General features: G+C 41.4%; 1 protein-coding gene across 14 annotated transcripts in view; it reads left to right on the forward strand.

The window, feature by feature from the left end:
* Positions 1 to 16,784, forward strand: part of rims1b (regulating synaptic membrane exocytosis 1b) — a 98,703-nt gene that overhangs the window by 52,141 nt on the left and 29,778 nt on the right. For 8 of the 14 annotated variants that reach the window (XM_041982563.1, XM_041982551.1, XM_041982554.1 and 5 more), the window contains 11 exons: positions 2,805 to 2,821; positions 2,941 to 3,051; positions 3,208 to 3,307; positions 8,410 to 8,533; positions 8,935 to 8,981; positions 9,134 to 9,246; positions 9,980 to 10,110; positions 10,241 to 10,412; positions 11,838 to 11,991; positions 12,176 to 12,232; positions 13,575 to 13,728. In XM_041982563.1, the coding sequence (XP_041838497.1) occupies positions 2,805 to 2,821; positions 2,941 to 3,051; positions 3,208 to 3,307; positions 8,410 to 8,533; positions 8,935 to 8,981; positions 9,134 to 9,246; positions 9,980 to 10,110; positions 10,241 to 10,412; positions 11,838 to 11,991; positions 12,176 to 12,232; positions 13,575 to 13,728 (1,180 nt within the window). Of the gene's footprint in view, positions 1 to 2,804; positions 2,822 to 2,940; positions 3,052 to 3,207; positions 3,308 to 8,409; positions 8,534 to 8,632; positions 8,687 to 8,934; positions 8,982 to 9,130; positions 9,247 to 9,979; positions 10,111 to 10,240; positions 10,413 to 11,837; positions 11,992 to 12,175; positions 12,233 to 13,574; positions 13,729 to 16,784 lie in introns of all 14 variants that reach the window. The other 6 variants (XM_041982550.1, XM_041982549.1, XM_041982552.1 and 3 more) reach the window with 1 other exon arrangement.

Genomic DNA, 16,784 nt, shown 5'->3' on the forward strand with positions numbered 1-16,784 from the left:
CGTTACTCTACGTCACTCACAGTGGTGAAATATTTTAACACTGCAGATAACTAATATGGCATAAAAATATGGATACAAGAGAAAAGGTTAAATAAGCAAAAATCATGTCAGTTAAGACGACCAATGAATAGAAAAACATGGCAGGACTGTAACAATTTGTTACAGTCCTGTTAGAGACTAATTTACCCCCATCACTATATAAAGGTGCTGTTATTAAGCGTTGTTTTGGAGAATGCCTTGCGTTAACTTACACATTAAACATTTTGGGAAATGTTTATTCACAATATGAAAGAGGAGTATAAAGTATACAAAAGCACAGAAAACTAAGTCATGGTTGGATGAACACAACTCTTTATAAAAAAGTTAACTACAGCAAAACAAGAAGACAGAAGAAAGTAACACCGTCAGATCAGATTAATTAGAAGGTCAGCTAGTTTGTTCTTTACTATTTGCCAGCCATATTTGCAAGGTTTTCTCCTGTTGTCAAGGAAACTTCATTAAGACCAATAAATTCTTCACAAGGGGTTAAATTTTGTGTCCAATCCATCTACTTTGAGAACTACAGATGTGGAAGTGAGCTGATGTTTTCAGCTACTTTCAGTATGATTACACTAATGAAAAAAGTCAAGATTTCTCTTGAGCCATAACTGTGGCTTGGGGTGAACAAATGAATAAAACACCAATTTCACCATCAGAGGGCTGTTTACCTGCATAGGAAGCATGATTGGGGGTGAACGAATTGCTAACAAATATTGAGTGTAAACTAACCTTCACTGTGGTGAATCTCAGATTTCCACGTTTCAGTGAATGCATCATGTTCTACATAAACACAGAAAAATATCATTAGCTGCATTTCCATTACCCCTAGAATTGCACAAAACTTAAATGTCACAATTAAAAGCTGGTAATGGAAACACCTACATTTAGAAAAACTTCATAAATACCACTGAAAAGTTTTTACCTTCTCATGTTTTCTGCAAACGTGTCGATATAGAAATATATTGCAAAAGAAACCCTTTTCCGTAATAACCCGTCACCAAATGTGACGTAGAGGGTCACGTGACCAGTTCACCTGAAGTAAAGATGGTGCGGTATGTATGGACGGAGGAGGAAACGGAAATCTTTTTATAAATAATTAACGAGAAAAATATCACAACAAAAGCAGAGTTTTACAGTGAATTAGAAATCTCCATCCTCTTCAAAGTCAAGTCTCACAGGATGAGATTTTACAAGAATTACAGCTTGTGTGCTAAACACCATTCAATAAAAACACCTGCAAATTGCTTTGTACTTTGTCAAAGTTTTAGAAACATTGCTTTTTTTGTGAAAACCTGTAATAAAAATGCAGCTACTGGCTGTTTGTTTTTTGAAAATTTAGCATCAGATGACCACTTTAGTTGTGATAATCTTGACATCTCATTTGTGCCACCCTTTTCACGGTTAGTGACCGTGCCAGCTCCTCCAAATAAAACTTTTCTAGACCCGCCCCTACGTATCTGAAGTATAAATCATTTCTATTAACAGTCAACTACCTGGTTAGAGAAGGGTCCTCATTACATTCATGGCTCCTATCTAACATCTGCTCAGCACCAATGATTTAGAGAAGACACCCTCTTGTTTAATCTTGCTGTTTCACCCTCATCAGATGTCTGAACCTGATCTATTGGACTGTTTTATAAGATTTTATAGCCGTGTCTCCAGCAAACTTCAGTTATAACTGAAAAGTAATATCATGAAACAAATGCAAACAATAAGCTATCTAAATGAAATGAGGAATTGTTGCTACTAATTCTCTTCTAATTTTAATTTTAACAAATTGCAGTAGTTCGGTTTTGAAGTAAAAAATGACTGGATTAGTTTTTCTGCGTCACACAGGGTGATCCTAATTTTGTTAATATTATGTGACTGATGTCCTCAAATTTAAAGCCTAAAATATGACCTGTGATAGTACAGGTGTATGGAACCATGTGGTAACTGCTTATATGTGGGAACAACATGCCATTGTGCTGCCATGTATTATTAATTCATGTGAACAAGATAATTAAGTCAAGGCTGCATATTGGTTTCATTTGAATCTGTGCACTTATTAACCATGACATCATTAAACGGTGAAACGGTGGTAAAACAAAGTCACTAGTTGCTAAAATTATCAACAGGTTTTCCTTCGTGTTCAGGATGAGATGTTCCAAAGTGGGGTAGTAAGTAATTTGTCTTCATACTGTCAGATGCTGATATTTTGAGACATACAACACACTAATCTCTCTTCATTACCCACTATTAACCTTAATCATTACCTAGTCAAGCCTAGGACAAGACATGCCTCATCATGTTTTCTTGTCTTTTTTGGTAGTTGAAAAGTCTGTTAATTCATCATCATCTGCCATTTGGTACTATAACAAATTTTCCATATTTTGCTAGTAGTGTAAAAACTATAAGTTAATTTAGCCTAGCTTTGTTTACATTGTTATATAATCAACCAAACACTAATTTTGTTACTTTTTCTGCTCAGTTTATTTTTTTCTTACTGTAATTATCTGTGGTCTTCATTGCAATCCACCCCTCTCTTGCACAGCATTTCTGTTGATCAGCACTGTTAGCAGTATCTGTTCATATCTGTAACAAACATTCCTGTTAGCAGCCGAGTCACTGTGTCAACATGTCAACGGTTTTTCAAGAGTGAGCTTACTGACTAGAGATGTCAATAAAAAGAGCAAAGAGCTGCCCTAAAATACAAAAGAAAAAACTAAATGACTTATTTCTGCTTGTTTTTCTCTCTGCATGTGACTGGGACTGGCATCCTTTAGATCCTACTGTATGGCATGTAAGTTTCAAAGTGTTAACACACATCTGCCCTGACCACTTAATACCTGCATCTTCTTTTCCAGTAACTGGGAAATTTACACCTCATAAATCTTCCTTCCCTATTTTCCATCCCTGCAGCATCCAGTTTCATGGCAGCCGTCTAAAGAGGGCGACCATATGATCGGACGCATCACATTAAGCAAGAGGTCAGCCTTGCCTCGCGAGGCTGGGTCCCTCCTGGGCCTAAAGGTGAGCAGCACATCTCCCACAATGGGATCTTCCTTGATAGAGAAAACTTTGTTTTGCATTTGTAAAACTGGACATAACTATCCTGTGATGGGTAGCAGACACTAAAAAGACAGAGATGCTCTTCTGTTCTGACTTCTGTCTCACCTTTCTGTGCAGGTGGTAGGAGGAAAGATGACAGAGACAGGAAGACTTGGGGCCTTCATCACTAAAGTTAAGAAAGGCAGCCTGGCAGATGTTGTGGGACACCTACGTGCAGGTGCAAATCTATTCAATACATTGATTTTCATAGAAACTACGGAATTGTTATATACTGTCTATTAATGGCATGATTATCTGTGAATGATTGGTGTATATCTGAATTTTTCTCTGTCAGTTTTTAAAATTTCCCAGTTTGTGGGTTTTTGTTTGTCCTCCTGCATTTTGAGATATGCCTGCAAGTTATTGACTGGATTAAGATCAGAGGAGTTTCCAGACCATGATCCAAAATGTTAATGTGATGATTTCAAAGACACTTTATCACTTTTTCCTTGTGGCATGGTGCTACATTGTGCAGGAAATTGCACAGATTGTCAAAAAATAGCTCCTGGATCATTGGAAGAAGTTGCTCTTGGAGAAATTTATGATGCGACGCCTTGTTTCTGGCAGTGTTTTTTGGGCAGAAGTGTGAGGAAACCTACATTTACAAGCAAGACTTAACCACAATACACAATCATTACAATTACAAATTTCCATCAAACAGTGCATACAGTGCTACCACTTTTGTGCAAACTCTGCATGGCTTGCAAAATGCTTCAACACTCCTAAAGCTTTGTTAATCATATTTGAACCTCTCTCCTTGAATTTTTTTAATGACCTAGTGCAGAGGTCTTTCAGGTGCAAAACCCTTAATGACTGTTTCCTTACATTTAAGGAAAATTTTATGCAAAGCAATGATGGCACCATGAGATTTCTCTCAAAATAACAGCTGCTGATTTAGATGATTTCAACTTTTAGTTAAATATTACAACTCCTACAGTCTAAAGGAATATTCTTGCAGGTGGTGGCCACAGACCATTCCCCTGTCTTCATCCTTTCTAGCTGACTTTTGGTCATTTTGCATTTTGCCAATGCCCTAACCACTAAAGGTAACATGAAGTGGTGTCTGCAACCCACAGGAGTTCTGAGGTAGTGCAGCTTATACAGGATGTCACATCAATGTGCGCTGTGACAAGAAAGTTTGCTGTGTCTGCTGGCACAGTGTGGAGGGCATGGAGGAAATACCAGGAGACAGGCCAGTATACCAGAGATATGTAGGGGGCTGTGGGAGGACACCAACCCAGCGGCAGGACCGCTACATGCCTCTTTGTGCAAGGAGGACCAGGAGGAGCACTGCCAGAACCCTACAAAATTACCTCCAACAGGCCACTAATGTGCATGTTTCTGCTGAAACTGTTTGAAATAGAATCCATGAGGGTGGTATGATGGCCCCACATCCACAAGCAGGCCTTTGCTCACAAGCCAACACTGTGCAGCCTGACTGCTGGCATTTGCCAGAGAACACCATGATTGGCAGATTGGCCATTGGTGCCCTGTGCTCTTTACGGATGAAAGCAGGTTCACATAAGTGTTCCCTTTATTTATAAGACCACTGAGGGTAAAGACCTGCGAGTCTACCTGCGCGAGTCCACCGAGCAAAGGCACAAGCTTAAAACTCCTCACAACTATCTTAACGCACCATGTGCTTCAAACCCATCCCTGTCAGATATGGGTACAGACCAAGGCGTGTCACCCAAAGACACCGCAATCCGCAAAACCTGTCCTTTCCAATAGCATGCACATCAGTCACACCCTCTGTTACCTTTGGTCTCTGGAACTGTCAGTCCGCAGTTAACAAAACAGAATTTATCAGTTCATTGATACATCTCTCTGACATTCAGGTCCTAGCCCTGACTGAAACCTGGATCCGTCCAGAAAACACAGCTACACCAGCTGCCCTTTCTGTCAATGCAGAATTTAGCCAAACACCTCGCTCAGCTGGACGAGGAGGTGGAACGGGCATTCTTATTTCTAAAAAGTGGAACTTAACTTCTGTCCGTCCTATGGCTAACTGCTCATCACTTGAGTATCACGCAGTAAAGGTCTCTACACCCATCGCTGCATACATTCTGGTCATCTACCGCCCTCCGGGTGGCAGTATAGCTGAGTTTGTCTCTGAAATGGACATGATTCTCTCTGACATTCCTGATGATGGCACACCACTAATTGTCATGGGAGACATGAACATTCACATTGACAAACCACAGGCAACTGACTTTCTGGCTCTTATCTACTCTTTCAATCTCAAACTGGTACAGACTCCTCCAACACACAAAGCTGGCAATACTCTTGACTTGGTGCTGACCAGAAACTGCTCCACAGCCAACCTGTCTGTCACCCCGCTGCACCTCTCTGACCACTTCCTGGTTAAATTCTCTGTCTTCCTTCCTCATGTCAATCAAGCGGCTCCAAAAATGGTGTCCTACCGCAGAAACTTGAGATCCCTCAGACCTACACAGCTGTCTGATGAGGTTTACTCTACCCTCCCTTCCCACTCAGACTTCTCCTTACTGTCTGTTAATGAGGCTACAGAAACACTCTGCTCCTCTCTCGCCTCCTCTCTGGACAAACTCTGTCCTCTGGTGTCAAAACCAGCCAGACAAAACCCTCCCAGTCCATGGCTCACAGAGGCTCTAAGGGATCACAGAGCCGGACTCAGGGCAGCTGAAAGAAAGTGGCGCAAATCAAAAGAGCACACTGACTTATCTGAGTACCAGCAAAAACTTGTAACTTTCACATCCAGCCTAAAGGCGGCCAAGATAGCCTTTTATCAGAACAAGATCCGCAATGCTCCCAACACACGACAACTGTTCATGGCATTTAACTCTCTTCTATCTCCACCACCTGCTCAGCCTCCCACTGTGCTGACTGCAGAAATGTTTGCTTCCTACTTCACTGAAAAGGTTGCTACCATCAGTAACCAATTCACTGAGCCTGACCAACTCAGCCTTACCAAACCAGCTACTGGTGCCTCACTATGCTCCTTCCGCTCTCTAAATGAGGACGAAGTCTCTAAACTTCTAGTCAGCTCAAAACCCACAACCTGTCCTCTTGATCCTGTTCCCTCTGACATCCTGCAGAGCATTTTACCTACAGTCAAATCTGCAGTAACTCATATTATCAACTCCTCTCTTAAATCCGGTGTCTTTCCTTCTGCCTTCAAGCAATCTCGGGTTACCCCACTGCTGAAGAAACCCACACTCAACCCAGCCCAGGTTGAAAACTACCGGCCAGTCTCACTGCTTCCATTCATGTCTAAATTACTAGAGCGTGCCGTCTTCAGTCAGGTCTCACAGTTCCTCCAAGACAACAACCTGTTAGATCCATATCAATCTGGATATAGGCAAGGTCACTCTACTGAAACTGCTCTCCTGTCAGTTACTGATTCCCTACGGCTTGCCAGATCCACTGGTCAATCCTCAGTCCTTATACTGCTGGACCTGTCGGCTGCCTTTGACACTGTCAACCATCATATACTGTTCTCCAAACTCTTAGAGCTTGGCATCTCAGGATCTGTCCTCTCGTGGTTTACATCCTACCTCACAGGGAGATCATTCAAAGTATCTTGGCGAGGGGGCGTGTCCAGATCACATGGGCTGACAACAGGGGTGCCTCAGGGCTCGGTGCTCGGCCCTCTTCTCTTTTCCCTATACACCTCCTCACTCGGTGAAGTCATTAGCTCTCATGGTTTCTCCTACCACTGCTATGCAGATGACACTCAGCTTTTCCTTTCTTTCCCACCTGATGACACAACCGTCTCAATGCGAATATCAGCATGCCTTGCTGATATCTCTGCATGGATGAAGGATCGCCACCTTCAGCTAAATCTGTCCAAGACTGAGCTTATTGTCTTCCCAGCCAGTCCTTCTTTACCACCACAGATAAGTGTGCAGCTTGACTCAATCACACTAGTGCCTACATCTTCTACCAGGAATCTTGGTGTCATGGTAGACAACCAGCTGACCTTTAAGGACCATGTTGCCTCGGTTTCCCGGTCTTGCCGATTTGCTCTCTACAACATCAGGAGGATCAGACCCTACCTGACTGAACACACGACCCAGCTCCTGGTCCAGGCTCTGGTCATTTCACGCATTGACTACTGCAACTCCTTACTGGCTGGCCTGCCTGCATGCTCAGTTAAACCTTTGGAGATGATCCAGAACGCAGCAGCACGTCTGGTCTTCAACCAGCCCAAAAGAGCTCATGTCACTCCACTGCTAATCGCTCTCCACTGGCTTCCAGTTGCAGCACGCATCAAATTCAAAGCTCTGCTTCTGGCTTACAAAACAATAACCCAAACGGCTCCGGGCTACCTTCACTCCTTAATCCAGAGCTACACTCCCTCTCGAAACTTACGCTCTACCAGTGAAAGACGCCTAGTGCTCCCACCACAACGTGGCGCAAAATCAGTAGCTAGACTCTTCTCCTCTGTTGTTCCCCGGTGGTGGAACGATCTACCAAACTCCGTCCGATCCGCAGAGTCCGTATCCACTTTTAAGACCAAGCTAAAGACTCAGTTGTTTAAGGAGCATTTCCACATTTAGCTTAACTAAATGAGTCAGAAAGATTTGTCCAGCTTTTTGGCTCAACCAAGTACTGAAGAAGCTGTGTGCACTTATGCCCAAGATGATATTGTGTGATGATATCATGCACTTATGCCCAAGTTGATATTATGTGATGAAATCATGCACTTATGACCTAGTTGATATTGTGTGATGAAATCGTGATCCTGTATTTAAATAAAATGACTAAAAAAAAAAAAAAAAAAAAAAAAAAATGCACTGCACTAGCACTACATGACAGCACCTGGGTCCAACTAGACTCAAAAGCGGTCTGACTATCACTTAATTATGACGTCCCATCTTGTTTGAATTCATGCTTGTGTTGTTCTTCCTCTCAAATGTAAGTCGCTTTGGATAAAAGCGTCTGCTAAATGACTGTAGAATATGGGTAGAATAGAATAATATTTATTTATTTTATCTTTTATCAGTATGTACTGTATCATGAAGGACTTCACTTGGTGGCATTACCAAACCTGAGTGTCTGTATCACTAAAAGAGACTGTCATGTGGATTTTCTTTTTTTAACTGCAGATTAAATCTTAAAGTCTGAGCTTAACCTTCTATATCTCACATTTTATGTTTGAATCAAGATACCATGGTGATTTGGACAAGTTAAGAGAGCTATGTTCATGACATTTAAAGCTCTGTTTGTAGGCCCATTAATTATACTTCCCAGTACACCCCTCAATCAGACAAATAATAACCATCATCTTCTTTCCAGGTGATGAGGTGTTGCAGTGGAATGGAAAGTCGTTGCCGGGAGCAACCAAGAAAGAAGTTTACAACATCATTCTTGAGTCCAAGGCTGAGCCTCAAGTCGAGATTGTTGTTTCGAGGCCAATCGGGTGAGATGGATGTTATCATTATATGGGTCCAACCTAAAGTAGCGGTGTTGATTTCATTCTGACAGACGTTTTGATGTGTCTCCTTCCTTTATCTAAAAGCTCAAACAGAATAATGTCCAAAAACTTCTTGAGAAAAGTGTATAGAGGACATCAGTAAGTAGATTTAATGAGTGAAGCCCCTTCCCCCATGTGTCATCCCTAAAATCCTTCAGATATGAGAGAAAAATCCATTTGTCCAGCTCGTCTTTTCTCCTTTGCTACCCATCATGTCAATATTTAAGCCTGTTTTGGATTGCTTGTTTGTCCTCAACCATCTGTTTTGAAAATGACAAATGTCTACCGGATATCACGGAGGAATATAGTTTAAATGTGAATATACTGAATGACTTTCCCTTTTACAGAGATATTCCCAGAATCCCAGGGTCCCCCCATCCTCCTCTGGAATCCAGTAAGTCTCCAAATAGTTTTTTTTTTTTTGTTGTTGTTTGTTTATTGGGTGGCTATGTTGAAACACCTCACACTTAGATACTGGAGTCTCACATTTTGTTGTTAGCTTCCACAATAACTAGAATAACTGTTGCTCTGTTCACTCCTCAGCAGGCTCCAGCTCCTTTGAATCGCAGAAGATGGACCGTCCCTCAATATCAGTGATGTCCCCTACCAGCCCCGGGACCCTTCGAGACCTTCCTCTGGTGCTGCCTGGACAGCTTTCGGTGATTATCTGGAAGAAAAAGATCAGAGGAACATGGTGACACGGTCGGAGACCGCGGTACAAAGAAGCAGACCCAAATGCAGAACACTTTAGTGAGACAAGGAGTGAGATGCAAACAATGTTTATTTATAATAAATGTTAGTGGCTTGGTCCAGGTCCGGGAAGATCTTCCTATGAGAGGGCAGAGGATTAATGTGGGTCTGAGAGGGTGCTGGGTTATGTCTGCTATAGCAGCGGCTTACTGTATTCCAGAGGAAGACTGACGGTGGAGGAGTAAGCCAGGTGATGGTTGCTGGTGGAGGTGGAATGAGTTTGTTTGCAGGCAGGGCGAGCAGGCAGGCAGTCGACTTGGCATGAGGGACAGTCTTTATCCAAGGTGCTGTGGTGATCCAAGGTAGCAAGGTCTAAGGCTGAGGAATTAAGATGACAAGATAAGTTTACTGAGAACAAGGCACAAGGTAAGACTTAGAATGAGGCCTGGTTACCACGCAGTAAAGTGTGACAATCTGGCGAAGACTGGAGCTCCTGCATGATCTTAAATAGCTGGGAGGTAAGCTGGCTAACGAAGGTGCTGATGCGCTGCAGGTGGGATCAATTGTGGCTCCAGCCTCCGCCCTTCATCCCCATGGCAACCTGCTCAACCCTACCTGCAAAACTCAGACACACAGAACCATGACACATGGTTTGTGAGACTAGATTTAGGTTCAAATGAAAGCTTTTGCATCTCTTTCCAGGTGAAGCTCTGGTACGACAAAGTGGGTCATCAGTTGATCGTCAACGTCCTTCAAGCCAAAGACCTTCCGCCCCGACCAGATGGTCGACCTCGGAACCCATATGTTAAAATGTACTTCCTGCCAGATCGGAGGTGAGCTCATTATATTAATTTTCTCCAACTTCAGAGGTTCCTCTCACAGGTATTTCTTACATGTACCATCACATCACACCTTTTTTACTTGTACTCTCTAAATTTTACTCACTTACTTCATGTGTTCCAGCGATAAAAGTAAAAGACGGACTAAAACAGTTAAAAAGAGCGCTGAGCCCAAGTGGAACCAGACCTTCTTATATTCTCACGTTCACCGCCGGGACTTCAGAGAGCGCATGCTAGAGATCACAGTGTGGGATCAGCCCAGAGTCCAGGAAGAGGAGAGTGAATTCCTGGGGGAGGTGGGTGGCCCCTCACAGTAGCCGTATACCGGATCTATACAAGTCAAATTGAGTGTGCATTTATTTGCTTCAGAATCACATTGAGTGTGCATTTATTTGCTTCAGAATGACATTGAGTGTGCATTTATTTACTTAAGTACTCTGACCCCTTTCTCCATTAAATATTCTAGCAATGATATTGAAGCATTTGAGAACCTTTAAGGAGCATCTTGAGCAGCAGTTACAGCTTTGATTCGTTGGATGAGTCCTAGCAGGCTATGCACCGCTGGATTTTTGCAACTCAGAAAGTTCTAAAATACCTCCGGTTTTCTTTTTGCTGATTCTCCACAGTTCACCACAAGCTCATATTTCTTCAGTCTTCAGCTGATTTTCTTTAAGAACCTCACTGTTTTGTTATGTTAATAGTCTTTTCAGGTCTGACAAGCCTCTCTGTCCCACACAGCATGATGCTGCCACCACTGTGCCTCACTGTAGGGATTATATTAGCAGGTGACAGGAGGTGGAAATATCTGAAATTCTATTTGATGATTTCTGAACAGGTTGGAGTTTGTTTGTATTTACAGAGGAATTATGCGTGATTCCTCATGGAATGTCCCGGTGCATTTCATTGATCAATGAGTCACTTGATATCCAGTTGCTGGCATGTGACATGGCGCTGTGGAGCGAAAAGCTGCTGGAAAGAGACGCAGCATCCTGGACAAAGTTATGAATTGCGGTTTGTCGGTATCAGATCACTTCTGGGCAATTATGGCTCCAGGAATGTACATAATAAATGTCAGTGTACCATCAAAATGAGTCAGAAGCACATATTGTTTAGGTCAGAAACTTACATAGTACTGCTTTAAGCGAACAGGATATGTTTCCCGTCAATCTGGTACCAAAGCAAAGTCTTAGTTTAGATAATTCTTCACTGTCTTTTGGCCAAATTGGGGGTTTAATTTTTGTTTAAAACTAAACAACTTTATACATAAAAATACCAAGGAGTCTGAGTACTTTGAACTTCTTCGTGTTCTGTTTAAAGATATTACCTGCTTTTGGTAATTTACTGAAACTGGATGCAACTCACAATAAATAATATAAATTTCTATTGATTATCTTCACATGCCAATTCAGAAAACACATTTTCTTCATATTTTCTGATTATTAAACTACTATACAGGATGGATTTGTCATAATCAGTTGACCTGAAATAAATACTCTCATTTAGTTATATTCAGCCTCTTCTAAAGGGTCACAAGATGAATCTGTATAGGCAAATGTTGCTTACTTTTCCCAGCACGTAATTTATTTTCCTGTTTAATGCTAGCTTTTATTACCTCAGTGCTTACTACTACTACTACTGTTACATCTTAGCATTTATTACGTGTAATAACTAGATCCTTCTATGGATCTCTTGTTTGCCCCCCACCTTTTCTATTTCATCAGATCCTGATCGAGCTGGAGACGGCCTTGTTAGATGACATTCCTCACTGGTATAAACTCCAGGCGCATGACGTGTCCTCCATACCTCTGCCACAGCCCTCTCCATACCTCCCACGCAGACACGTCCACAGTGACAGTCCCAGCAAGAAACTGCAAAGTATGCATGCATGCACTGTTCTGAAGAGCCATGTGTTGTTTAAACCCATAAACAAGTTTGAGTGTGCTACAGTTAATCTTTCCTTTACTGAGCTCTCTCTTTTCTGAGACAGAACATCTAAACCTTACCCTGTCTTGTATGTGGGTATATTTGTGTATGTGTGTGTGTGTGTGTGTGCGCGCAGGGTCTCAACGAATCATTGATACAGAATTTGATGATGGTTTAATAGTTGTGAATAAAGGTGGGTGGGGGACATGATTACTGACTATTTGCGTGTAGTAGCTTGTAGGTCCAGCACTGAGTGGAAAGCTGTTTCTTGCATCCTTCTGTTCCTTAAAACCTTCCACAAATGCCGCCTGGTTTAAACATTTCATTTGTACTGAATTGGCATAAGTTGGAACTTTAGTCTTGGGCTGCTCCACAATCATGTGTTGAACTCTGCTGGGGCTGCAGTCAGCTGTTTCCCCTCTTCTGCTGGGCCACAGAAACACTCAAAGCACTGAGTGCATGTTAAACAGTAGAGTTCACCGCCATTCCACTTAGCCTGTTTCCATTCTCCTGCATGCCTTCAGTCCTATGTAGCTGGAAATGGAACATTTGCAGAACAGATTTTTGGCCAGTACGATCACTAAAGCTGCTTTGTTGTTTTGCTGATTCTGCAATGGCCTGAGTTACTGTCAGCCAAACATGGACCTGGTTTTCATTTTGTATTTTTGTAAGTGCCAGATGGGTATGTTATGTGACAAAAAGTGCATCTAATAGTAAAGGTTTTTCATTCATTTTGTGATTCAGATTTTTTAAACTTCATGATTTTTGCGAGATGACTATATCAATAAAAAAGTAACAAAGTAACGCTTATAACTGCAACACTTTCTACACACAATTTTATAACTTTTTACTTTCATGTTCTGCACAGATGCATCAATTAGCCACAACATAGTGACTATTGACACTGTTTTGTTGTCACAGTAATAGATGAACACTCTGTCTTTGAGGTTAATGCCCTGGAAGGAGCTGGTTTAACAGCTGGATCACAACATCTCCACAATGGCAGCTTTTGCAGGATGTTTGTGGTTGCAGTGGTCAGGAAACTACTTAAAACTGGTCCAAGAAAGAAAACCCAGCGAACAAGTGACAGGATCAAGGATGGCCAAACCTCGTTAATGCAGAATAACTCCCTCCACTTTGCAACTTGGTTTTGTCATTTGTAGCGCCTACCTGTTCAAATGAAGCTACAACTGGCTCTGTGGATCAGAATCTGTTGAGTTTGGACGTTTTCTGTCTTCAATATTGCAGAGCCAGAGCTGTAGTTTAATAGCTCATCTGGCACTTGAGTTGAACAAGAAAGGCTGAGCTTCCCGATCTCATGTCTGACAGAGGCATTGCAGAAACAGCTGGCTAGAACATGTCTGTAAAGCATCTGAATGGGATGTTCTACAGAATTTGAGGGAATGGCACCTGTCATGGTAGTGAGTAGCAGACAGTTTGTGCATCCTTATCAAAATGAACAAATAATGCAAAATTGTTTTTTTTTTTTTATAAAATCATTTCTTGATGTGCATTCATACAAATCTTGTGTATAGGTGCAGAGCGGAACTCGCGCGAGAGAGAGCGGGGAAGTACTTTGGCTGTGCCCGAGCAGCAGCGACCCATCCAGCACCGCTCACGCTCAGTGTCTCCTTACAGAAAGGACTCCTGCAGGGCTCGCTCTCGACCTGCACATGTGCCCATGCAAAGGTCAGCATCACCTGCCAGGATTTCACAGTCAGCTGTCAGTGGGATGTGTCAATGGGATGGGTCAGTGTTAATGGGATGGTGACCATTTAACAGCATTAGCAGTGGCACAAGGTGACATCAAAAAGTACTTCTCAGGTACTAATCTTCAAACACCTGTTAGCTCAGACACTTTGTGGTTTTAGCTTTTTCTTTTGTTTTCCTACCAAAGTGCAATTTAACCCTTTAATGCCTTATGTATCATTGTTGGGATCTAGCATAATTAAACATTAAAAATGTTTAATTAAAATATTAATCTTAACAATTAACATAAAATAAGACTTATTAATATTAATATTAAACTAACTTCTGGCACCACCACACTAATTCTAATCTAATGGCAGTGTGGACACCATTAGAGTACGAGATTAATTAATTGAATTATTTAATTAATTCAAGCTAGTCAAATCAAATTAATCAGTCAGTCTCAAGATGCTAGTGACACGAGTTCTAATTCGAAGGGACCTGTAACATGATTCAAAAGAGAAAAATCACACCACGACCAGTTATAATAAATGGGGATCGTTATTAAACTAGTCTAAACAGGCACAATGTCAGAGGAATATTTACAAAAGGGTTTGAACGGATAATTTAAGATAATTGTAAGATGTGGAGGAAAATAAAAACAGAAGTTAATTAACCTCTTACCGGTCCCGGTACATGACTGCTAATCAACAACATTGCAGCCATGTGTGCAAGCCGCTCCGTCATGAATGCCCACAATATACACATCAAATAAAAGCTCAAAGTCTCGTCTTTCCGATGATATAAACCATTTTGACATGCAACAACCACAGCGCTGACACTAAAGCCTTTTTTACAGAAAAGTAGAAAGTTTTGTTGACTTTCCTTACCTTTGAGGGCTCTCTATAGGTCAAACATCAATATTTTCCATCAAGATTGGTCTCATTCTGTCCGTACAGGTCCAGGGAATATAATCCAATAAAATAATTCAGTCCACAGCACATGTTATCAGTAATACTTAGTGATTCTGATTGCTGTGGGTGAAACTAGAGAGTGTTACCTTTACAAAGAGCCCAAGCCTGTACTTACAATCCAGAGGGTTCAATAACAGCAGTAATTCTAATTTGGAGAGGTCATATTACAGGCGTTTTTGCCAAAATGACCCCGCTTGATAAGGGTTTAACCTGTGGTGTTAATTAAACTAATGTTTACAGAAAGCTGGAAAGAATTTCTGAATCCTAAGAGCAAAAAGAGTCTCATCTGTTTAAGCTGGAAGCTTGACTGAAAAGCAAATTATTTCACTAAACCAACTCTGTCGGACAACCAACCATTTCTTAGCAGACAGCAGAGAATGATGCTGGCGGAACCAGTCCAGTTCCATTCGGACGGGGTCGACCCACTTCTGACCGTTGTGGTGATGCCCCAGTGCACAGGAGAGGAAATGTGGGCGGGTGGTTTGGATCGCAGCAGACTGAAGGTGTCTGCTCATTCGGTCTCATCCCGAGGCGCAGTTGGATTAGTGGTGTCACGAGATGGTAGATAGTGAATTGTTTGTGATTATATGGCAACAGATCAAGAGTCCAGCCTTGATGAACCAATAGGGAAAAACTTTGTAAAAACTGGTGCTGAAACATGAAAATCCTGATTTAACCAGTTGTTAAAAATTCAGTGTACAAAAAGGGGAAAAAGGAAACATAAGCTTAAAACAGAATTTTACCAGAAACACATGCAGGGTAGATCTTCTCCCTCTTTCTTCATGCATGTAGAACAATGCAGGCTCGGAAACTTAGTCCACGGTGGGGCAGAAACCTCATGCTTCCGCCTCTGTAAAAAGATTTTTCCACCCCCTTTCATTTTTCTTCTCCAAAATCCAACCACAACTCAAAAATGACTGCAACCTCAGTTCTTCTGAATCTCTTCGTCCTAAGTTTTTGGAAGTTTGAGTTGTTACACGCCCACGCAGATGTGGGGCTGACTATTTCAACCATTGAGCAGGCTCTGTGAGCGGCTGGCGATCGGATCACCTAAGAGGCTGCTTTTTGTTTTAAACCTTCTAATTCCTATATAAAAGTAGCAAATTAAACATTTGTCAATACATCTGTACACTCCAAGATAATAGAGTCTTAAAATGATACCTTGTTAAAGAACATACATTGACCACACAATTAAAGTAAACAAATGTTATAACAATAACAGAGGAATAAACAAATGGTTAAATAAAGTTTCAGCTCACGAATGAATAAACCTGTCAATTAAACTTTGTACCAATGATTATGATAATCTGCATATCTAAATAAATGACTATTGATAATATATAATTGACTTAAGCACATCATATATGTAATGATCATCATTTAAATTGATATTGACAGAATCTTTCCTCTTTCTTCTCAGACAAAGAGTGTCTTTCTGCTTGTTGGAGCACAGAAAACCTTTAAAAGTTTGATTCCCTTCTGGAATGTTAAGATAAACAAACATGGATTTTCCAGATGGTCTGTCTTGGTCCCAGCTGAGGGATTAGACCTGTGAAGGGTTTAGCTTATCAGCTTGAGAAGAAAACACAAGTTTTGAAAGTAGAAAAAAATTCCTCCAGGTCATAACTTTGGACCTCCATCTGGATGCAGTAGAACATTAGTTCATTTTAGTCATGTCATATGACAGATTTGTGGGTGAGCAGAAGATTAATTCAGAAAAGTCACAGATCTTAAACATAACCTAAGAAATGTACTCCCCAATCCAGGCTGGATTGTGAGCTGACCTTTGTTGTGAGCTGACCTTTGTTGATCTTTGCAGATGGATAAAATCATAAATCCCTGAGTGCTGGCTTACAAGCCAAAAGTCCGATCCTTACTGCTTCTCGGGGGGGTGGTGGTGGGGGGTTGGGGGGGGGGGGTGTCAAATGTTGAGTTAATAAAGAATTAAACATAGTCACAATCTTTCCTTTGACGAAGGCCGGAATACGCTACATCATATTTAATACATATAGTTTCTGAGACCTTTTGCATCACTTTATGGTAAAAACTTTGGTCAAAACCCTGTTAAACACAATCTGATAC

The sequence above is a fragment of the Melanotaenia boesemani genome, chromosome 4 (assembly GCF_017639745.1).
Source record: "Melanotaenia boesemani isolate fMelBoe1 chromosome 4, fMelBoe1.pri, whole genome shotgun sequence".
NCBI classification, from domain to species: Eukaryota; Metazoa; Chordata; class Actinopteri; order Atheriniformes; family Melanotaeniidae; genus Melanotaenia; species Melanotaenia boesemani.